Source organism: Neomonachus schauinslandi, chromosome 8, assembly GCF_002201575.2.
Source record: "Neomonachus schauinslandi chromosome 8, ASM220157v2, whole genome shotgun sequence".
Taxonomy (NCBI): Eukaryota; Metazoa; Chordata; class Mammalia; order Carnivora; family Phocidae; genus Neomonachus; species Neomonachus schauinslandi.
Window position 1 is genome coordinate 15011623 of NC_058410.1, and position 25531 is coordinate 15037153.

Below are 25531 nucleotides of genomic sequence, written 5' to 3' on the forward strand. Positions count from 1 at the left end.
CAGTCTCCTCTCTACTCCACCCCGTTCTCCTCACTAAAGGCAGCACCCCCTGCAGATGCACGGAACTTCTCTCTTTAACCGCACATACATGCACACACACAGAAACTCTGTCTCTTCCAATGGAAGCAGTAGGACACCACTTCAAATTTATCATCTTTTAATCACAAAGAGGGGCAAAAGCAGAAGTGTCGCAAAAACTTCAGGTCATTGAGGCTATTAGCTCTCCATGGCCCTGATGCTGGGTTCTGGGATGCAGCATAGTGGTGTTGTCTGAAAACAAGTATGTAATATTTGTTCACCACTTGTGCTCAGAACACATCCATCCTCTCACCTATAGAAAAGTTTCCATCAGTATCAGAACTGTACTGAGTTAAATGTGTGTGTGTAATCTGATCTATAGCATACATTTAAAAAACATATGCACACAGTACAGTATGTATACAGAATCCCAACGGTCAAATAGTTTGGCCCGAATTTTTAACAAGACCATAAAATGGTAATTGATGTGCATTATGACCAACTGTAACATCCTGAAATACTTCCTGAGTTACAAAATGAAGCGGCATCATGCAACGACCTCGAGGGCACACGGTGAGGAACCAGACTGAGCAGTTCTCTGCCACTTCCTTAGTTCATGCCACATTTGGGAAGGCTACTTATCATTTTGATGCCTCTGTTGCTTTATCTGTAAAATGGCCACAATGATAGTATCTAACTCATAAGGATGTGAAGATATTTCACACGACACTTGACAATACACTCAATAGATGGTAGCTTTTTTTTTTTTTCTAATATGGCTTTCACGTGAATTTTGGGTTTTGATGTTCTGATTCCTTCTTAAAATGATGATCTATGATATATGTTGACACTCGGTAAGTCAGAATATTTATTAAAGAGGATATCTAATATTCAAATTATGATTTGATGCTTATTCTTACAGAGGGACTGCTCTTTGCCCACCAAATATGCATTCGACTCTTATTATTATTCTTAATAGACCTCAGGTTTTATTCCAAATATAATGCACATAGTTTAAAGACTCTATTTCCCAATGTCTTTTGCAGCTAGACAGAGCCTAAGTTCTGACCAATGGGATATAAGAGAAAGTGCTGAATAAGAGCTCCCGGAAGTCTGCTTAGAGGAAGCTGTTTCAGCCAAGCATGTCCCTACTGACTTTCCCCTCTTCCACTTTCTGTAATGCAGCTGTGACTGCTGGAGCTCCAGCAGCCCCAAAGGACCAGGAGTTGACTTTGAAAACAGAAGCCTAGAGCTGGGACAGGGAATAAAACGTCAGAAGGAGCTTGGGTCGTTTTGACTGCAGAACTGCTGTGCTACTAGTAAAGAAATCCAGGTTTATTTTATATGACAGAAAAATAAGCTTTGTCTAAGCCACTATTATTTTGGTGTTGTCTGTTATAACAGGTGGTTCATTCTAATCCTAAAACACTTATATTTGAACTAGGACTTCCTCTACAGTATATATGATTTCTTACCCCTATATTCTTTCCCATTTCATTTAAATATTTGTGTGTATAAATACTTTAAGCTTATAGGATAGCTTAAAACTTCCAAATGTAGACAAAATCTCTAGTTATATTAACTCAGAAAATTGGCAGGAGCTGATATACCTCAGGAATATAAATGTTGTTTATAAAAACAAAACAAAAGCAAAGAAACAATAATCAAATCTCAATTAGTTTTGGTTAGTGGCAATTAAGATTATTTGGAAAAAAGACATAAAAGCGTGAAGACAGATTTAATAACACAAGTAAAAAGAAGTACATTGCTGAATATTAAAAATGCATTTAGAAAACTGGTTTCTAGCCTAGTTTTGAAAATGCCAGGTCATCTCATGATTTTATTGAATAGTTACATAACAGTCTTAAAAATTAGACTCAAAATTAATTATCTCAAACAACTTCAAACCAACACATACAGCAATAGCCATATTTATTGAATGCTTATTATAGGCCAGGGTCATCCAAAGATAGTGGTCGCATTTTTAAATCACTTAATATACAGACCCTCTTGATGATGTTTATGTCATACGGCAAGAGAGGGGGGCTGGAAAGAAGGTTTTCTAAGAAAATCAAATAATGCTAAAATGGTACAACTCTTTACATTTGTGCCATCACTTTTTTTTACCCTATTCTAAGAGTTTCACACAGGTAAGTGTTGTAGAATTGAAATTGTTTCCCTAATACGAAACTCTATTATTTACCTCTCTATGCCTGTTTTCTCATCCATAAAATTAGGATAATAAAAGCAATAAAAACTGAGTTAATACAGGTAAAATGCTTAGAGCAGTACCTGCCACAGTCCGCTACTATTTGTAACAGATAAATTTGCTAGTCAGCTCTGCTTCTACTCCCTCATGTGTAAGATGGGCAAACCATTACAACAGTGTTCACATTCCTCGTGGAATAACTAGCATGGTAGAAAGGAAGTTCCTTGAAGGCAGGAATTGTGTCAGTTTTGTTCTCCAGGATATCCCTATACATAGAATAGTACCTAGCACATGCAAGGAACTCATTATTAAATGAATAAAACTGGTTTTGTGTTGTTATTACAAAAGACTCTGTAGGAGCCTAAGGCATACCATAATTTCATTATCCCACCCCACTTCATGGCTTGATCAATTTACCCTCTTGCACTATGTTTATAGTCTTAACTAAAAATCAAATTTAAAGTTCTGGATAAGAGAAATGACCGCTGAATTTAGTATCGTTTTTATCTATTACTTTTTTTGCCATGCAATGCCTGTTTCCTTTTTGTGTATCTTACATAAAGTATTATACCTCCTTTTTTATTATGGGAAAGTATACATAACATCAAATTTAGCATCTTAACCATGTTTAAGTGTTCAGTTCAGCGGCATTAAGTTCATTCACATTGTTATGCAACCATCATTACTATCCATCTCCAGACTATTCCTCCCTCTTAAAACTATGGCTCCTGGTATACATTCTTAAGTTCCGTTTATTAACAATAGTCAAGACAAATCAGAAACTGGTTAACCAGGCCAATAATAAACACTTACCAGTTTTGACAATCACTTTGACAATAAAGATTCTGTCAAAGTGGTCTGCTACTCAGTAGGCAAGAAAATGAAAGATATTTAAGTTAAGCCTTTCTGATCTCATGAGATGGGGAGTCACGTGTTCTGACACACATTTATCAGACACTAACTGACTAATTGATTATACATCTATATATATGTATAAACCTTTTAAATTTGAAGCCTTTTACAGCCAATTTCAGTGGAGCCTTCTAATCCCACAGACCCAATATAAAGACAGCATTGTTCTGGATCAGTTTGGGGAATTTTAAGATCTACTCAGGAAAGGCCAATATGCTTTTTTTCAGCTTACATCTCTGAATTGTGCACAGTAATACAGAAAAAACAGATCTGTTTACATCCCATTTTCTGCCTTATTGATACAAGAAGAAAAACACTGGCAGACACAACTTGAATGCCTGCCTTGGAAAATATTCCTCCACAGCTCAAGGCCTTGAATGAGAATGAGTTTTAAAATTCACAGCATTTATCCACTAGTTTTCAAATATGCATTTCAAATGCTCTAAGCAAATTTTGGCAAATATCTTGACCAGGTAAAAAAAACCAATGTCATTACGTGACATGCTATTCCATGAAGGGACACTTTTAATCCCCTTCAGAGAAGGAAACTGCCCACCACTTTATTAGATTTCATGTTTATGAAATGGTCACACAATAAACACATGCTATACTACAAAGAGAAACTTAATTTCCTCTGGAGAAGGGCACTGCCACCATTTTATTAAATGTCACCTTTATTTAGCAATTACACTTCTTATTTTTCATGTCATTGTGTTAGGGGCTTTGCGAGCAACTTAGTGATAAATCCTAGACCAAGAGAACAAGGCCTTTTTTTTTTTAACTACATCACGGTGAACCTGACTCAAGAATTTTTAAACGGAACTTATATTTTCACACCTCGAGCAATTTGCTTACAAGGGATAATGTTCCTAAGAGAAGTACCCATTCAAAGTTGAGCAAACTGCATGGAACAGTTTAGTAACCAAGGCAACGGAATTGAAATCCTAAGATTCCCTGGAACTAGGGGTTCCCAACCAGGAACAGTTAATTCTGTCACATATCCTTTTGAAGAAGAACTGAACACCAAGCAGCTTATGGTGACTCAGGTGAGTTTAAAAATTAAACATAAACAACTCCAAGGGTGTATCTACCTTACTGTTAATGTTAAAATACCACAAGCCATAAAATTTTCTCATTTTTTACCCTCTGTGTGACTGCAGGGGTAGGGAGCAGGCATCTGTTTCCCTAATGAATGACTATTACCTTTCAGCTATGAGTCACCTTAAGAGAACAGTTATACTGTCTTCTCTGGGAAATAAAGTATTTGACTGAGACAAGAGGAAGGCAGCTATATTCTATCTAGTCAAGTACTAACACTTTCCAATCCGCTTCAGTGTTTAACCACTCGCTAGAAGTGGTGGATTTATTTTCACAGTAGCAAGAAAAATGCTTAACACATGAGTATTTGAGAGCTAGGGGGTGGGGTGAGGAGAAAGAAGTAATAATTGTGCCAAAAATAAACTGTCTGAACAACAGTCTAATATAACGACTACAGTGTAAACCTATTGATTAGAGCTCTCTGGTTCCTGCAATTTGTCTGAAACAAATTTCAACTCTATTTATTGAGGTTTCTCTAAAAATTATTGATCAGATAGAGAAATGTATGGGGAGAAAGGTGAATTTTTTTCATTCTACACTACTGAGAATGTTTCCAAGGTTCCCATTGTTTTTTACGGCTCCGCATAAACTTAGATCTCACGAAGGCCAATGCTGGTTTTCTCTACCTTTTGCAGTTCTCTGTTCTTCAACCCCCTAAAGAAAACTAACATCTTACATCACTGAGGTGTACCCTCCACTGGAAAGCAGGGAAATTGAAACTTCAGCTTGGCCATGTTGATGCTTTGGACACCCAAGAGCTAAGCCCACAGCGGGTATAAATATACCACTGTTTGGGGTATTAAATCCAGATTATAGAATTGGTGATGCTGAAAGGTCAAGTGTAGTCACTCCAGAAAGTCGACCACACGTATCTTGGAGAAGCCATACAGTTTCAGTGTCTTTCTGAGAAGGCAGCTATACAAAGTCCATCCAAAATGGTCATCGTGTTAAGAAATCTCAATTTGTGAAGAATCATATTCCCATGGAAAGGAGAACATTTGTTTTGTCAAAGGAATGCTCACTTCACATGAGTATCTACAGTATGTTTTATTTAAATGAAACACACACTACAGTTAGAATATGATTCATCTAATATAAACTCATTTTTCACATACACAACTTTTAAAAAACAAGTTCATGGCTTAAGCAAGTCAAACTCGGATTCTAGAAATATTTTTCCCTTGACAAAGTCCCCTAGACAAAAATAGATACCCAGCCAATAAAAACTATCCATCTTTCCATTTAAAAGAAGAAATCCAACCACAGTATAAATGAATCATCCAGCAACAAATCTACTATTAGTGAAATAAGACTATAGTTTAAGAGCTGCTGCTGTATTTTAGACCCCAGCTGATTTAGTTCAGCAATATACATCTGACAAGATACTCTGGACCATGGACTGGTTGTCCCACCCCAGCAAACTCAGTCCATGATTATGTTGGCTAAAGTAGTTGGAAGTTTCAGAAAGTAAGTAGAAGTTGAGGTGTCCCTTCAGGGGAAAAAATGAACATAGAATTGAAACAGAGTGAGGGAGATGCAGGAATTCAAGCAAAAAAATAAATAAATAAAATGAACACATTATGTGAAGGGGAGAATAGCCAGCAGAGAATGGGGCCAGGAGATCATGCTGGAAAGTAGAGCACAAATAAGATGGGAGAGTGCCAGTTGGTTAAGAGTTTTTCTACTCTAATAAGGCTAACCTGAGGTTAGGTGACCTGAGGCAAAGTCAAATTCTATATTCTAGGCTTCAAGGGACACTATCATCTATCTGTTAAAGCCATTACTAAGTTAGACAATCAAGTCCACTACCAAATTTTTAATTGAATAGTTATCTCCCCCCAAATTCATATCCACTCAGAACCTGTAAATGTGATCTTATTTGAAAAGAGGGTCTTTGCAGATGTAACCGGGTAAGACGAGGTCATATTGGATGAGGGTGGACCCTAAATCTAATATAACTGGTGTCCTTGTAAGAGGAAAATTTGGACACAGACGTTACAGGGAGAGCATCGTGTGACGACAAAGGCAGAGAGTAGAGAAATGCATCTGCAAGCCAAGGAACGCCAAGGATTGCCTGCAGGCTCCGGGAGCTTGAATGAGGCAGGGAAGGATCCTCCCACAGAGTCTTCAGAGTTAGCATGGCCCCGTTGATACCTTGATTTTAGACATCCAGCCTCCAGCACCGTACATTTCTGTTGTTTTCAGCCACCCAGTTTGGAAACAAATGCAGGGAGTGAAGCATTCTGAAATGACGATTTACAGAAATTACTCTGGCAGTGATGAGTGGGATGAGTTGAAGGGAGGAGAGGTTGGAGCCAAAAAGACCAGTTAGGAGGATATTATAGTAATTCAGTCTTGGAAAACAAGAAGGATGTGGGCCAGGCTAGTGACAGTGGGACAAAAACAAAGTCAAAATCTAGAGATGTTGGAGAGAAAGAACTGATAGTACACGGTGAAGAACAGCCAGACACAAAGATGATTCCAACGTCAGATGAAGAAGAGTGGAGCTTTTTGCAGAAATGTCAAGGAACAGGAGAAGCAAATGAGTTTGCTATAAAGGGGAGAAAAGGCAAATGGCACGTTTGGTTTCAGATATGTTGGTGGAAGCATGACATTGAACTGGTGGCCTGTGGGAGCTGAATGTTCAGGTGTTGCGACCCACAGAAAGAAATCTGGATATCAGGAATCTACAAACTAACAGGTGAAGCTCTGGGGGGAGTAACTTTTCAAGTTGGTTAAAAGCAGCCGTGGCACCCAGGACCAAGTACTAGAGTATTGGGAGACACCTACAACAGATGGGAAAAGAGAGAAGGAAAGCCTGGTATATCTCCTTCTTCTTCTCTCCCGGGGAACAGTTTTTCTGTCCTATGAATATTGAACAGCAACTCTTCTTGGCGCTGGGCTTTTCTAAACATATCAAGCCTTATGAACTTTTGCCCTTATTTCTAAGATTAATGGAAAATTATGAAATATATCGACACAGGACAGACTCATTCACACTCTATATTCAGTTATTGTAAGTTAAGCAAAACATATAACTTCTGACTGGATAGCTTTTTTTTTTTCTTTTTGATTTCAGAATTGGGAAAAATAACCAAACACATAAACCAGTATCTACTTACTCTAAAAACTCTAACAGTAGTCAACTTGGAAGGTCAACTGTAAAGGAAGTCTTAAAAATACTTCTGTAGGAAGCTGTTCAATAAGTGGAATTGATACAACTATGCAGCTGTCTGTAGAACAATGATTCTGGAACAATGATTCTCATCTGTACACTAGGACAAACTCAAATGGATCAAAGATATGGATGTAAAAAGGGAAACTATTAAGGTACCAGATTAAAACATTCTTCTGTGGGTTAAAATTTTCTTAAAGGTATTTGCCAGGTAGATTCATGGAACTGTTAAAATCCTAAATCAACTTCAAAGCCCGAAGTTCAGTGAACCACTTGGGCGGGCAAAAAAGAGTAAATGATTAGCCAGGCCTAAACCAGGTGAGCCAAACATTCCTCTTTAAATCAAAAGCTCCTTATTTCTTTTGCCTCAAAAATACAGGCACCTTTTTCTTTTTAATACAATGTGTAACAGTTTCCTAGGGCTGTCATACAAAGTACAAAAAAAAAAAAAAAAGAGTGCCTTAAAACAATGGAAATTTATTGCCGCATAGTTCTGGAGGCTAGAAGTCTAAGGTTAAGGTGTCAGTAAGACCAGGCTCTCTCTGAAGACTCTGGGGGAGGATCCTTCCTTGTCCTGTCTAGCTTCTGGTGTTTGCTGGCATCTTTGGCATTCCTGGCCTTCGAGGTACATGGCTCTAATCACATGGCCGTTCTTCTTCCTGTGAGGCTTTATATCATCTTCCTTCCAGGGCATTTCTATCTCTACATCCAAATTTCCCCTTTTTATACGGATCAGGGCCCACCCCCAATGATTTCATTTGAACTTGAAGACCCTATTTCCAAATAAGATCACTTCCGAAGTACGAAGCATTAGAATTTCAATGTATCTTTTTGGGGGAGCACAATTCAATCTACTTCAACACACTTTAATAGTAATACAGCTGAACAGTGACCAAAAAACTGACATTCTCCATGCCAGGTCCCCCTGGAAGTAGCAGAGCCACAGGCCAACATTTCCCACAGGGTGGCCTGGGGACACCCAGCACCACACATCATCCAGCTCAAGATAAACATGCAGATGGTGAGGCCCTGACCCACACTCACTGTGAAAGAACCCTGGGTAGGGTGGGGCAAAGAGGCCCAAATGGGGCATTTTCCTCAAACACTCTCAAGAGGAGAAAAGGATTTTAAAGGTGAAAGGCTTCTGGGCCACGGAGCATCTATGGGGCTTCAAAGTTTCATGTGAAAGACAAATCTAGTAAGCAGCTGCTTTCCTTGGGCTTCAACCAGAGCTCCCACAGGAGTAGTGAAAAGCTGAGCTGGGCTGACTTGGACGTGGAACGCTCCAAAGAAAGCTCTGCATTCCATTGCCAGCCCAGAGGGGCTGCCACCATTCATGCCAGGGTAATTCTAACCCAGTCCCAAGGCTCTTATTTATAGAATGGTTGTAAATCTAAACCACAAATCTACCCTGAAACATATGCATCTGTCACCTCTCCAGGATGTCACCATCCTTCCATGTCATGTTATTTTTCATCGCCATGCCATGCCAAAACAGGCTGGGACATTAGGACAGCCTGAGAGCAGGGTCCACAGGTCTGATTACAGGTTGGGTCTCAGAGCACTACACAGGATAGCCAAGTCCCTGGAATCCACAAGAACCTCCCAGAATAGAATGTGTTTATTGAAGATGCTCCCAGTTCCCACATTGAGGTATTGTGCCCTCTCCTTGCCCCCTTGTCCCTATCCATTCTAAGTTTTAAATTACATAAACTAAGTGAAACTAACTTGCTGCAAGCCAACTGACGCCTTTTAAAGTCCTCAGAGCTCAAGCTCTGTACATTCCTCTGAATATTGCTCTGCCCCTTACAAAAGAGAGGTTGGAAATGAATCTCACTAAGGCAGCTGCTAGAGAGATATTAGAACAGCAGGTAGATTCTGAAGAGAGGTAAAAGAGAATAACACCACAGACTTAAAGATCACTTCTTTATGGAAAAACTGAGTTTTAACAGCGCTCAGAGATTTCTTAAAATCAGAAGTTGCAAAAAAACACCCTTTATTCATTCATTTACTCATTCATTCATTCAATAAGCATTTCCTGTGCATCACTGCTGATCTGATTGATGAGGACGAGTATTAGAGTCAGGGAAGCTAATTACTGGATTCGTGGTGAACACAGGAGCAGGAGAAGCCTCGAGCCCTGGAATGGCTAAGACAACCACACACCCTCAAGACAACACAAGAAGTTTCTAAGAAACAGAGCTTGTAGCCAGTGGGAGGCATGTCCAAAAAAAGTGGATCCTCTCCCCCCAGGGCCAAAACTGAGCAAGAAGGGAACACAAAGAAAATGATGGGGAGTCGGGGTCTGAGAAAGAAGTGGGGATTCATTTAGTATTGAGTAGGCAGGGACTGAGGAAGGAAAGGAGAAAGAAAAAGGTTGCCTATTTTGCCACCAAAAGAATGAGGAAGTGCTTAAGGTAGCACGGTTCTCATGAAACTGAACTCAACTGTCATTTTCCCTTTATTATTCTTCCTGGGCCAGCAGTCTCAGCACACCTTCCCAGATTTGTGCCCAGTGGTCAGTGAGGCTGTCAGGTTTCTGGTTATCAGTTTTTAAAAGAAAACAAAGAGCTCAGGACCAGATATTTATCCAAACAGTCATTAAATAGATAGAACTATTGATTTGAAGTATGAAATTGCTCTTGAGATATGTATAATTACAGTGAATTTTGGAAAAGGCATAATTTTTAATAAATCAAAGTAACAATTTTTTTATGTGATTCAAGGTTCTAGGAAAAAAAATTAAATGTACTTCATTAGCACAAAACTAAGAATCAACTAGGCAATGATGCAATTATGTGTGATGCAGATTTTAAAAATATAACAACTTCACAGTCATTTTTTTCCTTTCTTGACCTTTAGATAAACAATATTATTCTTGCTAACAAGTTTTCACCATGTATAGAGTAATAATAAATTAAGATTTAATAATCTAACCCTTTAAAACTAAATCTCTATCCATGGATAGATCATGTAAAGGGTTTTTTTTTTTTAAGATTAACAAATTTCAGAATGAATAAGAAAGAGAAAAGCCTTTTCTATAGCTAGATATCAAAAAGCAGATATAAACACGTTATTTAAAAAAAAAAAAAAAAAAGCATCCCTTGCCAGAGCTGGGTAGGTAGATTTTATCATTCTTGCTATTGTTTTTAAATTGCAAAGGGAAAAAAATAAGTTCTTTTTTTTCTTTTTTTTTTTGGTTGACTATTTATTTGTTCACAAAATTCTTTCTGAGTCCTATTACACACCATTGTTCTTCTTCTTTTTTTTTTTTTTTTGGTAATCTATTTTTTTTTAATTTAATTTTATTATGTTACGTTAGTCACCATACAATACATCATTAGTTTTTGATGTAGTGATCCACAATTCATTGTTTTCATATAACACCCAGTGCTCCATGCAGTACGTGCCCTCCTTAATACCCATCACCAGGCTGACCCATCCCCCCACCCTCCTCCCCTCTAACACCCTCAGTTTGTTTCTCAGAGTCCACAGTCTCTCATGGTTCATCCCCCCCTCCAATTTCCCCCCCTTCATTTTTCCCTTCCTTCTCCTAAAGTCCTCCATGCTATTCCTTATGTTCCACAAATAAGTGAAACCATATGATAATTGACTTTCTCTGCTTGACTTATTTCACTTAGCATAATCTCCTCCAGTCCCATCCATGTGGATGTAAAAGTTGGGTATTCATCCTTTCTGATGGCTGAGTAATATTCCATTGTGTATATGGACCACATCTTCTTTATCCATTCATCTGTTGAAGGGCATCTCAGCTCTTTCCACAGTTTGGCTATTGCGGACATTGCTGCTATGAACATTGGGGTGCACGTGGCCCTTCTTTTCACTACATCTGTGTCTTTGGGGTAAATACCCAGTAGTGCAATTGCTGGGTCATAGGGTAGCTCTATTTTTAACTTTTTGAGGAACCGCCACACTGTTTTCCAAAGTGGCTGTACCAACTTGCACTCCCACCAATAGTGTAAGAGGGTTCCCCTTTCTCCACAACCTCTCCAACATTTGTTGTTTCTTGCCTTGTCCATTTTTGCCATTGTAACTGGTGTAAGGTGATATCTCAGTGTGGTTTTGATTTGAATTTCCCTGATGGCTAATGATGATGAACATTTTTTCACGTGTCTGTTAGCCATTTGTATGTCTTCTTTGGAGAAGTGTCTGTTCATGTCTTCTGCCCATTTTTTGACTTGATTATTTGTTTTTTTGGTGTTGAGTTTGAGCTCTTTATAGATCTTGGTAGCCCTTTGTCTGTAGTGTCATTTACAAATATCTTCTCCCATTCCGTGGGTTGCCTCTTTGTTTTGTTGAGGGAACTCAAAACTCCCTCTCTGAGGAGCAAAAGATTTGGACCCAACATATAGCAGTCCAGCTTTTAAGACTTCCACCAAAACAGGTGTCTCTGAAATACATGAGAAATATAAGTCTATAGCAAAGAAAGAAACTTCTTTATGGGCTCACAAGGATTCACTGTCTATCTTCCCAGGGTTCAGCACAGAAGAAGTAAACATCTCCCCATCTTTGTCTGAAAGAGGTCTATTTGCATATTTTGAGAGCTGCTATCTGTGGGTCACATTCTAATTTAGCATCACCTAGAGACTGACTGTGATCCTCCTCAGAGACTGGAGAAGTAGTAGACACCATTCTCCCTAAACTCTGCTCCAAAAATCACCTATCTCTCCCCGAAAGGAGCTTGTACACACACTTTTGTGGATGCTGCCCAGGGAACTCATCCTTTGATCACCTGGTTCTATTGGCCAGTAGGGCTTATATTTGCCAATCCCACAGGCTTGTAGCAAACAAAGAAATAGTTCCTAAGTGGCTCTCAACCAGGGCTCAGCACAGAGGGAGCAAACAGAAACTCTCATCTCTCAATCATTCCCTGAAAGAGATATATTTGTATCCTTTAAAAGCTGGTATCTGAGGATCCAGCTACCAATCAGCCTGAATCTAGGTGTTCAGTGAGATCCTCCCCTTTGGGGTACTGACAACTTTCAACTATTGAGAACCACTAAGAACAAAGAAGTCTGCCTAGACAATCACAAAAATTTGAGAGACAATCAAGAGCTCAGGCTGGGCTGAACAATAAAGTTTATCTCTTACATGAGACCATTCCATCAAGATTAGGAGAGGGAGCTATTTCATTTAATGCACAGGAACCAACACAGAGTCAAGGAAAATGAAGACACAGAGGAATATGTTCCAAACAAAAGAAATAAGATAAGATTCCAGAAAAAGACTAATGAAATGAAGGTAAGTGCTTTACCTAATAAAGAGTACAAAATAATCACAAAGATGCTCATCAAAATCAGAACAATACATGAACAAAGTGAGAATGTCAACAAAGAGATAAGAAATATAAGAAAATACCATACAAAAATCACAGAACTGAAGAATATGATAACTGCACTGAAAAATTTAATAGAGGCTTTCAATATCAGACTAGATCAAGCTGAAGAAAGGATCAACAAACTCAAAGACATGATAGAGGATTCATCCAATCAGAGGAGTTAAAAGCGGAGGGCGGGGGGATAACGAAAAAGAGTAAAGATAGCATGAGGGACAAATAGGACAACATCAAGAAAACCAGCATCCATATTATAGGGGTCCCAGGAGAAGAGAGAATGAAAGGGGTAAAAAGCTCATTCAAAGAAATAATGGTGGAAGACTTCCTTAACCTAGGGAAAGAAATAGACATCCAGATCCAGGAAGCCCAAAGAGTTGCAAAAAAGATGAACCCAAAGAAACCCACACCAAGACACATTAAAACTAAAGTGTCAAAAGTTAAAGACAAAAGAATCTTAAAAGCAGTAAAAGAAAAACAACTTGTTACACAGAAGGCTACCACCAGATAAGGCTATCAGCAGATAACACTATCAGCATCAGCATATTTTTCAGCAGAAACTTCACAGGTCAAAAGAGAGCAGCCTAATATATTCAAAATGCTGAAAGAAAAAAACACCAACTAAGAATACTCTATCAAGCAAAGTTGTCCTTCAGAATTTTGAAGGAGAGTCAAGAGTTTACCAGACAAGCAAAAGCTGAAGAACTTCATCACCACTAGACCAGCCTTACTAGAAATGTGAAAGGTACTTTTTCAAGCTAAAATAAAAGGATGGTAATTAGTAATAGGAAAATGTATGAAAGTATAAATCTCAATGGTAAGGTAACTACAGAGTCAAATTCAGAATATTCTAATGTTGTCATGGTGATGGATAAATCACTTATAAATCTAGTAGGAAGGTTAAAAGACAAAAGTAGTAAAAATAACTATAACTATAATAATTTGTAATGGGTGCCCAAGGTAAAAAGATGCAAATTGTGACTTCAAAAATAAAACATGGGGGGGGAGAGTAAAAAAATAGAGTTTTAAAATGTGTTCAAACTTAATTTGTCACAAATCACCAATATATGTTATAAATACAAGTTGTTACATGTAAGCCTAATGGTAGCTACAAAGCAAAATCTATAGTAGATAAACAAAAAATAAGAAAGGAATCTAAGCAAACCACTGCTAGAATCATCAAACCACAAGAGAAGAGAGCAAGAGAAGAAACAGAGAAACAACAAAACAAACAAAAACAATTAACAAAACGGCAACAAGTACACACCTATCAATAATTACTTTAAATGTAAATGAACTGAATCCTCCAATTAAAAGACATAAAGTGCCTGAATGAATAAAAGAACAAGATCCAACTATATGCTGCCTACAAGAGACTCACTTCAGGTTTAAGGACACAAAAAGACTGAAAGTGAAGGAATAGAAAAAGATACTCCATGCAAATATAAACCAAAAGAATGAAGGGGTAGTTATACAAAATAAAATGCAAGAATTTAAGCAAAGACTGTAACAAGATTTAAAAAATCATTATATAATGATAAAGGGGTCAATCCAGCAAGAGGTTAAAGCATTTGTAAATATTTATGCACCCAACAATGGAGAACCTAAATACATAAAGCAAGCATTAACAGACCTAAAGAGAGGAATAGACAGCAATTCAAGAATAATAGAGGGCTTCAATATCCCATTTTCAACAATGGATAAATCATCCAGACAAAAAACTCAATAAAGAAACATGGGGCTTTGGTGCCTGGGTGGCTCAGTCGTTAAGCATCTGCCCTCAGCTCGGGTCATGATCCCAGTGTCCTGGGATCGAGCCCCATATCGGGCTCCCTGCTCAGCGGGAATCTTGCTTCTCTCTGTCCTACTCCCCCTGCTTGTGTTCCTGCTCTCGCTATCTCTCTCTCTGTCAAATAAATAAATAAAATCTTAAAAAAAAAAAAAAAAGAAAAGAAAAAGAAACATTGGTCTTAAACAACACACTAGACTTAATGTGAGAGATATCTCATGGTCATGGATTGGAAAAAAAAGTACCATTAAGATGTCTATACTACCCAAAGCCATCTACAGATTCAGTGTACTCTCTAGCAAAATTCCAATGAGATTTTTCACAGAAATAGAAAAAAAAATCCTAAAATTCCTATGGAACCATGAAGACCGTGAGTAGCCAAAGTAATCTTAAGAAAGAAGAGCAAAGCTGGAGGCATAAGCATCACACTCCCTGATTTTAAACTATATTACAAAGCCATAGTAATCAAAAGAGTATGGTATTAGCATAAAAACAATGACATAGATCAATGGCACAGAACAGAAAATCCAGAAATAAACCCAAGCATATGTGGTCAATTAATTTACAACAAAAGAGCTAAGAATATACAATGAGGAAAAGATGGTCTCTTCAGTAAGAAGTGATGGGAAACTGGACAGCCACATGCACAAGAATGAAATCGGACCCCTATCCTACACCATACACAAAAATCAATTCAAAATGGATTAAGGACTTGAAAGTAAGACCTGCAACCATAAAACTCCTAGATGAAAAGAAGAGAGAAAGAGCTCCTTAACATCAATCTTGGCAATGATTTTTTTGGATTAGACACCAAAAGCAAAGGCAACAAAAGCAAAAATAAGCAAGTGGGACTATATCAAACTAAAAATAACTTTAGCACAGCCCAGTGAAAAGGCAACCTATTAAATGAGATAAAATATCTGCAAAACATATACCTGATTAGGGGTTAATATCAAAAAATATATACAGAACTCAGACATCTCAAAAGCAATAAAAACAATCTGATTAAAACATGGGCAGAGAGGGCCCCTGGGTGACTCAGTCCATTAAGCATCCAACTCTTGGTTTTGGTTCAGGCCATAATCTCAGGGTTGTGAGATCGAGCCCTGCATCAGGCTCTGCACTGGGCATGGAGCCTGCTTAAGATTCTCTCTCCCTCTTCCTCTGCCCCCCCCCCAACACTTGCATTCATGCTCTATCTTAAAAGAAAAAAATGGGGCAAAAGACTGAATAGACATTTTTCCAAAAAGGACATACAAATTGGCCAACAGGTATATAAAAAGATGCTCAACATCACTAATCATCAAGGAACAACAAATCAAAACCACAATGAGATATCACCTCACACCTGTTAGACTGGCTTTCATCAAAAAGACAACAGATTAAGTGTTGATGAGAATGTGGAGAAAAAGAAATTCTTGTATACTGTTGATGGGACTATAACCTGGTGCAGCCACTGTGAAAAACAGTATAGAGGTTCCTCAAAAAATTTAAAAAATAACCACCATATGACCCAGCAATCCCATTTCTGGACATATATCCAAAGGAATTGAAAGCAGGATTTCAAAGAGATATGTGCACTCCCACGTTCACTGCAATATTATACATAAGAGTCAAGATAGGGAAACAACCCAGGTGTCCATCAACAGATAAGTGAACAAGTAAGATCTGACAAACCGAGATCCAGCTATAATGGAATATTATTCAGCCGTGAGAAAAAAGGAAATCCTGCTATTTGTAACAACATGGATAGACCTTAATGCCTTATGTTAAGTGAAATAAGCCAAAGAGAGAGAGAGAGATAAATACTGTATGATAGCACTTAGATGTGGAATCTAAGGAGACAAAAATGTCAAACTCATAGAAACAGAGTAGAAAAGTGGTTGCCAGGGTTTGGCAGGTGGGACAGATAGGGAAAGGTTGGTAAGAATATAAACTGTCAGACCAGATGAAAGAGGTCTGAGGATCTAATATAAATCATGATGACTATAACTGATAACACTACATCATATAATTAAAATTTGCTGAGGGTAGAACTTAAATGTTCTCACAAAAAAAAAAAAAAAAAAAAAAAAAAAAAAAAAAGTGAAGTGATGGACATGTTAATTAACTAGATGGGAGGGGATCCTTTCACAAAGCCTATGTATACCAAATTGCCACAACTTTAAATATCTTATGATTTTATTTGTCAATTATACCTCATTAAAACTGAAGTTTTTAAAAATGAAGTCAACTCACAATTTCTGTTCCATTGATAGTATCTAAAGATTAACCAAGGGGCACCTGGGTGGCTCAGTCAGTTAAGCATCCGACCCTTCATTTTGGCTCAGGTCATGATCTCAGGGTCATGAGATCAAATCTGCCTGAGATTCTCTCTCTCCTTTCCCTCTGCCCCTCCCACCATTCACACGTAAACTATTCTGCTTGGTCAGACAAGTAGGCTTTTGATTTACAACAGCTGTATTTCAATGGTGTACACACAATTTCATTTCTGCCTTTATAATTCTTTTTTAACCATCAAGTAATAAGACATTGTTTGGTCCAGGGGTTTTGGAATCATTTCGGTCTTTTAATCTAATATAATCAAGTGGTTTTGCTATAAATCTCATTATCATAAATTTTGTTTAGTTCTGGGTTTAACAATGGGATAGCTAAGCATGGACATATTTTCTTTCCCTTGCTACCTATCTCCATTTCATTCCCAAATTTAGAAGATTATTGCCATGAATACTTCATTCACTGCTAATATACTTGAACTTCATTCCAGTTATTTCACACGCCCTTCAAGTTTTTATAATTATAAAAATGTCATGATGGAAATCTACAGATAAGTATGAAAATATATACTTGCGTACGACAGTGCTTTGGAATTAATACTGACAAGACTTCACGAGGGAAAATATATGCTTATAGGACAATAAAACTTAACAGCAACCAAGAGTTGGCTCTCAGGTATATGGCTATTATTTGTTTTGTTTTGTTTTTTCTCTTCTCCCAAAGTATTTTTTAAAAAGGCAGTAACAAATATAAAGACAAAGCTTATAACGATGTTACATTTAAATTCCAGTATCTGCTTACATGGATCTGCTTCACATGAGAATGCTAAGCTAGGTAAGTGCTCAATAAAACCCTTAATTTCGAAGATGGCCAACACTTTTTACTTGCCAGTTGGATTGACCCTAAAAATCTAAATATGCCTGTCAATCCTCATGTCTCCACTTAATGCAATCTCCACCCCCTACATGGATGCCCTCTATCAAGCTGGGATCAAACACTGCTGGCTCCTTATTCAAAGGACCACAAGTTCATATGTTAACAGATGCAAATACATGAAATAGTCTCTAAGGCCAGATATTTGTTCACTTGGTCTATAATCAGTGAACTTTGAAATACAAGTACAAAACTCTACATTTCTTTAGTTTAATAAAAAAACACCCATGCTTCATAGGTAATAATTAATTTCATCTATTAAAAGAAACCACACAAAACGATCTCTGTCTAAAACCATTACTCATTTGATCTATAAGCCCAGAAAAAAGATGTAACTTCCTCTTGCCTTGGTTCATCTACGTTAGCTCCTGACTGGGTACGTTGGGGCACGTAGGAGGTCATTTTCTAGTCTTGTTTCCATAATAACTAGAGTTCTTCTCCCTGAACAAGAGCAACAGTCAAGTTTTAAAGGAACACTAGTTCTGAGAGAACCAACTGGAGGACCAAGTGTCACTTCAGCCAGTGATTCTTTCTGCAAACTCCTCTCAGGGATGAGAACCTAATTTATGGTTCCTTTGTATTACCTTTCTCCTAAAATATTAAGAGTTAACAGCTGAGTAAATAACTGGCATTCAGTAAAGACACCTGTTATTATCTCTTTAGTCCACAAAGAACTTAAAAGAAAATATTTTAAGATAAAATCGTCTATTAATAATTGAGGTGCTTCGAACAAAAGTTCTCAGTATTACAAATCTGTAGTGCATGGGTCATTCTGTGTTAAGAACTTCTGACAGTATGAACACATAATAGTACATGCACTTATTATGTTATGACCATCCCAGATTCTTTGGTTAAAAATAAATAATGTCAAAAACAAACAAACAAACAAAAATAAATAAATAAATATCAGGTGGAAGACTTTAATCTTCTAGATTTTGATTTTAAAACATTATCTCCTAATTTCCAGGAGAATGATAGTATGTTGATAGTAAAAATGAACAAATGCAGAAGTAACCTTGAAACCAATTCGATAGCAAGCTGTTGTTTCTCCCTACTTCTCCCATGCCAGCACAACCAGGTCATGAGTAGTTATTGACTCTCAAAATAAATGTTGAGCTTAGTGTTCTTACCTGGCACCCTCTTTGCCCAGTTGATCATGTGAACCAGCTCCCTGTCAGCAAGGTTGGTCAGCAAGCCCATCATCGAAGCCTCACTGAAGGGTCTGGAAGGATCGTAGTCAGAATAGATTATGGGGGGCTCAGCCTCCAGCAAGGCACTGACCATCTGATCGGCTGTCAGGGACAAGGCTGGGCTGTTCTTCTTAGTATGCTTAATCAAGAGCGGACTTGGCCAAAGGCTGGAAGCCCTCACATCTCCGGAGGACCCCACTTCATTCCTGCCCTCCCCATCATCTCTCTGGCGCTTGTGTTTCAACATTCTCCCTCCTCTTCGGTCTTTCCGTATCCCTGAGAACACAGAAAAAAAAAAAGAAAAAAATACCCAGTTTATTTCTTTTTCTCATGTAAACTTTCCTACTAAAACCAATTTCAAAGGTAATAGCCTTTATTTACATAAATATTTTGAGGCACGGGTGTACTAGTAAGTGTTTACCAGCCAGCTGCCTAAGAAGAAAAAAGGGCTTTGATGTATAGCATTCCCCGATTTCCATGGAGTAAATACTCCCACTGTAGTAAATTCCAGGCTACTTGTCTGATATCAAGTGGTTTACAGAACTCCTGGGAAGTTAACAGTGGACTTCTGTGAGCCAGTAAAAGCTGATTCTGACAAACTGTGTGTGTGTGTGTTGTGTGTGTGTATGTGTGCGCATGTCACAGATGCTTTAAAAAGAACAGAAGTATAATAATTACTTGTTCTTGAAATATGGCTTAGCATCAAAGACTGTTTCTGCTATGAATATTCTTTTAACAGTAAATTTAAAAGGCAATGAAAGAAGCACTTCCTACCACCCTAATCGTCCAAGTAGGCCTCTTAATGGAAGACACTGAAAGGGAATGACTTATCCAAAATGTATCTGACAACCTCTGGATTCCACAGGTGCTCAGCAAGTCTTTGTGGCTAAGCTGTACCTTATCAACTTACTTAGTACTTGACCTAAGACGGTCAAGTTGGTTACTTGGTTCCAAGATTTTCACAAATGTATTTCTGTTTCCCTAATATAAAAGCTTTAAATAATTGCCCCCCCAAAGGCTTACCCAGCTGTGGTTCTCACTAACTAAATTATAGAGAGAAGGGGAATCCAATCCCTTTTGCAGTGATTCTTTGAGGTTTTAGCTCAGCATCTTAACCTGGAAAAGGCCATGCTCTGGTGCTGAAATATATCAGCAGAAACAAATATCTTAAAAAGACAAAAATTAACAGAAGCTCCCATATTTTCAAAAATATTCATCTCAGGGTGCCTGGGTGACTCAGTCAGTTAAGCGTCTGCCTTCGGCTCAGGTCATGATCCCAGGGTCCTGGGATCGAGCCCTGCAAGGTAGGGCTCCCTGCTCAGTGGGGAGTCTGCTTCTCCTTCTTGCTCTGCCTCTCCCCCCTGCTTGTGCACTCTCTCTCTCTCTCAAATAAATAAAATCTTTAAAAAAAATAAAGATTTATATGAAAAAATAATCATTTTGGTAAAAAGCTAACACAATTATTTTTAATATTAAAGACATGAGAAGAATACACTTTGTAATATATTACCTGTTCTCTCACTCTATAGCAAATGAATAACTAATGTCAGAACTTTGTTCTATTCTGTTCTGATTTGTCAAAGAATCTGTGGACAAATGTGTGGTTGTGAATTTTTTATGTGTAACTTTTATTCTTATAGGTCTAGATTAAATATATTAGACAATGCCTTCAAAATATAACAAAGTCACAGACCCTTCCTATTTATTCAGGATTAAAATAAGCATTTCTCAGAACTCTTGGAATAAGTAATAATAGTAAAGATTATTATCACTAATACACACTCAGCATTCACCATATATTTTAAGCACTTTATATACATTTACATAAAAGCACTTTATAACTAATTTAGTCCTCACAATAATCTTTAAATACTGGGAAACAGCTCCGTAAGAAGGTTAATGAACTTGTCCAAGACCATTCTCTATTAAGTATGATTCCAGATCCTGCCTCTAAAATGAAGATGTTTTTCCAGTTAACAGTTTTAAAATTTAATCAATTATCAACAAAGTTGACAAACCTAAAAATATCCAGAAATAATATAAGTCGGATGAGAACAGATGTATCTGACCTGCCACTGTCCTTAGGCACTTCAACTAATTCATTGCCAGGAGCACTAATGAGATAAGAGCATCTGAATTAAGAAAGATGATACTCTCTACTCTCAGTTCATTCGTGCAGACCTGGAGTTATCACACCCATTGCTGGATGCTTCCTATATAAGCAAAATAAACTTTTTAAAATTAGAGTAACTAGGATAGTGGGGAGACGTGAAATCAAGTCACATGGAGATCAACTGAGGAACTAAGAGGGGTTATCGTAGAGAAAAGAAGACTTGGAGGAAACATGAGTGTCACCCTCAACTGGGCTATCCTGTAAAGATGGTGTTATGGTCTGAATGTTTGTGTCCCCAAAAATTCGTATGTTGAAATCTAATCCCAAAGTGATGGTACTTGGAGGTGGAGTCCTTGGTAGGTAATTAGGTCATGAGAGTACAGCCCTCATGAATGGGATTAGTGCCTTTCTAAGAGGCCAGAGAGCTAGTAGGAGCTTGCTCTCTCTACAATGAGAGGATACAAGAAGACAGCTATCTCAAGCCAGGAAGCAGACCTTATTCAGACAGCAGATCTGCTGGCACCTTGATCTTGAACTCCTCAATCTCCAGAACTGTGAAAAATAAACATTTGTTATTTAAGCCACGCAATCTATTGTATTTCAGTTATAGCAGCCCAAACTAAGTGAGAGATGGGTTCAACTTGCTCTTTATGAGCCCAAATGGTAACACAGAAGAAATATGTGGAAACCATGAGTAGAGTTCAATATGAGGAAGCAGTTTGCAACAGTCAAAGTTGACAATAAAGATAGAATCTGCTGCCATGGGAAAAGATACTTGGATCACTGGAGATTCCCAATAATAAGCTACACTAAGACTTTATGGGGATGTTACTGGAGGGATTCAATTATCCAGTGAGCATTTGCACTAGGTGACCTTCAATATACCTTCTCAAGACTGTATGACTCTAAGGTCTTCCATTTGTGATGTAAGACCACTAGTCTTAGAATGAAAAATGGGGGGTGGGGGGAATCAAAAGCAAAAACTTCCTTTAGGGTCACATTTCTTAGGAAATTTTGAGGTCAGAATTTTGAAAGGATGAACTGTGATTAAAGTTTACCTATTTTGGGTGGGGACTGGGATAAAAAAAAGTACATTGTTCTTCAGTGTTACTGTATTATTCAAATATTCTTTATTTCCCTACTCTACAACTTTAGAAAAAGATTGGGAATGTGAACAGATCTTATAGGAAATCTGTAGCAGCAATGAAAATCTTTTAATATCCAATCTACATGGAAAGATAAAAGCAAGGGATATGACTAAAGAAAAAATGGTTAAAAATTATATTGTTTTTCCTAAGATGAAATCAGGAGTTACCTGATCACAACGACACATAAGCATTTTACTTCCTAAAAATAAGGACTATGCCTTCTATTATAAATGTAATTTATTTTTTAAAGATTTCAAAAGTAAAGACAATGGAATAGAAGGTTAACACAACAAAACAAAACACAGTATTACCACCCACTTTAAAAGGCCCCAGCAGTCATAGTACAGATGATATGATTTCCAAAAAAGGATTTTAGACTCAATTTAGGTACTAATAGCAGTAGTTATCAAATTTATCAAAGTATTTGTTCATTTGGTAAAAATGTGTTCACTACTTATAATGTATATTCACAGATGATACAGTGTAAACAAAGATAGATTACGTTACCCTCCATTAAGTTTTCAGGTTGGAGGGAGAAAGACATCAATCAAGAATCATTCAGTACTCACTGGATGGAGGAATGAATGAATGAATGAACGAACAAACTGCCCAAAACACAATGGAAGGGAGGAGGTGAGTCAAGGAAGAGGAGACAAAGAAAGCTTCTCCAAGAGAAGTTACATTTAAGCCAAATTGCGAAATTTCCTTTCTTGGAGAAATTTAGAAGTAGTCTACTCAGAATGAGTTGAGTCTCACAAATATATGATCTAGGTTGTTGAACACAAGACAAAAATGGGCACAGGTTTAGCATGTAGAACAATGAGACACAATCAGAAAGATCAAGGAGAGAGTTGAATATTTATAAAATCATCAAATAGTCCAATAGGTAAAGGTGGATTCAATTAGCATTAACAAATATTTTCTCTAATTTACCCCTAAATGTACTATATTTTTCAAATGCCAAAGTCCCCACAAAATGTACAAACAGGGGACAAACAGGGTTCAGTAGGTTGAGTGTCTGCTTTCGGCTCAGGTCATGATCCCGGGGGCATGGGATCCAACCCAGTGTTGGGGTCTCTGCTCAGTGAGAAGCCTGCCTCTCCCTCTCCCTCTGATCCTCCCTGCCCTCCCCTTTCTCTCTCTCTCTGTCTCTCTCTTTCAAATAAATAAAATCTTTAAAAAATGTACAAACAGAACGAAAATAGAAAATCATACATTTTATTTGTCCAACTGCATGTAGTAGGATCCTAGGACACAGCTCAATGAGGAAGAAACCCTTTTCCACTTGTAAGTAGTAATTGTCACATTACCAGTGATATATCAGTGTCATTTACCAGTAACAATATTGCACAAATATTTTATAGTAGTTAAAAAAAATCAAATTGGAATTGAGTGGGAGAAAGTAAAAAAAACTGACCCAATTTCGACTTCTATTTTAACCTAGGTTAAACGGGAATCACAGATCAGAACTAATGATCACAGGCCGTGTGGCTATGGGACATACAGCCAGTTCTTAATTACAGAGAGTGATGGGGCATAGGAATGGCATGCATAATTGAAATCCAGGCATAATTGAATGGCAGGCATAATTGATTGAAAGAATAACTAGCATGCCCTAGCTCAGAGATTTGAGCCTAAGTGAATTATGTAACCATAAACTATTATTAATATTGTCATGACCCCTAAGTGTACCAGGTCAAGGGACTATAAATTATCCAGTTTTTTCAGAGCAACTTAATGCTCTACCCCTTCCTTCTTTCACATCCAACAAATCACCACAACCTAGTATTCCCTCATGTATTTCTTCCTTGAGCCTCTTTCTGTCTTTACTGCCATCCTAGTTCATGCCCCTATCCCTTCTTGCCTAAATCAATGCAGTAGCTCCTAATGTGTTTCCTTGCCTACCTTCAATCTCCCTTCCAATCCAATTCCCTGGCAGTTGGTTCATCTTCATTACACACCCATTTCACCCTGTTATTGTCTGTCTTAGTCTCTCAAAGATTTCCTTACTTTACAGCAGGCATTCTTTAACTATGCTCTGAAAACTTAGCAGTTCTGAGGAAGTATCAGAGGTGGTGTAGTTGGGGCTTCTGGTCATCCCATTTTTCCCCTTTGTCTAAAGCAGCTATGTTTGAGTGTGAGTGTGTGTATGTGTGTGTGTGTTGTATTGGGATTAGGGAAAAATCTTATTTCTAAGGGGGTTTACTGATTTTATTTTACATACTGATTTTATTTTACATACTGATTTTATTTTACATTCACTGACCCACTGAGTTAAATCAAACATTACATTAAGACTCATGAATTTCCACAAATAATCCCAAGGTACTTTTCAAGGCTATCTTTACAATTTCCCTCCACAAACCTTTATTTTTATGAAACAGGATTGGACCTGTACCAATTTTTATATAATACTTTCCAACTATCTTTGCTCTTTCTATCCCTCTTATATTGGCCTCCAAAACCCAAGTAAAACTTCATTTCACCCACAGTCAATCTTGTATGCACCCCAGTCTAGTGGCCCTACTTCCCCCATTCTTGTAACTTTTCTTTCCTGTGCCATTCATTGAACAATGATCATGTGCTCCCTTCTATGTTTAGTTACACCTGAGTTCCCCCTCCCTCAGCTATGGCCTGGAACTCTCTCCAGCCAGGAAGCTGGAGCAAGTGTAGACTCACTTCATTTAATTTCTCTTTTTCAAGAGGCAATGCCCCACACTGCCTGATATCGAAGGTTTATAAACAGTTGTTTCAAATATTTTTATCCGGTTTTTTAAAGATGTTTCTGGTGGGAGGCAATATGGTTAAAACTGAAAACACACAAATCTGCTATTAGAGCTAGAAAGAAACTTCATCATCTCCCTGTCAATAACTGATAGTTTAAGTAGACAGAAAATCAGTATAGATAAAGTTGACCTCAACAACACTACCAATCAACTTAATCTAGCTAATATTTATAGAATACTCCATCAAACAACAGATGAATACACATTATTCTCAAGTTCCAAGATAGAGCACATTCTGGGCCATAAAAACACCCTTAACAAATATTAAAAAGAAAAATAATACAAACCATTAAATAAACTAAAAAGTACTGAAGTAAACTAAGAATCAATAATAGAAAGATACCTGGAACATTCCCAAATATTTGGATATTAAACAACATACTTCTAAAGAACATATGGCTCGAGGAAGAAGTCTCAATAAAAATTTTTAAGAATTTTTAACTAAATGAAAATGAAAATAAAACTTATCACCATATGTGGCATGTAGGAAAAGCAATACTCATAGCATTAAAGAAGAAAACTTAAAGCAT

General features: G+C 37.6%; 1 protein-coding gene across 3 annotated transcripts in view; it reads right to left on the bottom strand.

Annotated features, from left to right (window-relative positions):
• Nucleotides 1-25531, bottom strand: part of ESR1 (estrogen receptor 1) — a 275553-nt gene that overhangs the window by 145431 nt on the left and 104591 nt on the right. For all 3 annotated transcript variants that reach the window (XM_021693344.1, XM_021693345.1, XM_021693343.1), the window contains one exon: nucleotides 18895-19230. In XM_021693344.1, coding sequence (XP_021549019.1) covers nucleotides 18895-19230 — 336 coding nt within the window. The remainder of the gene's footprint in view (nucleotides 1-18894; nucleotides 19231-25531) is intronic.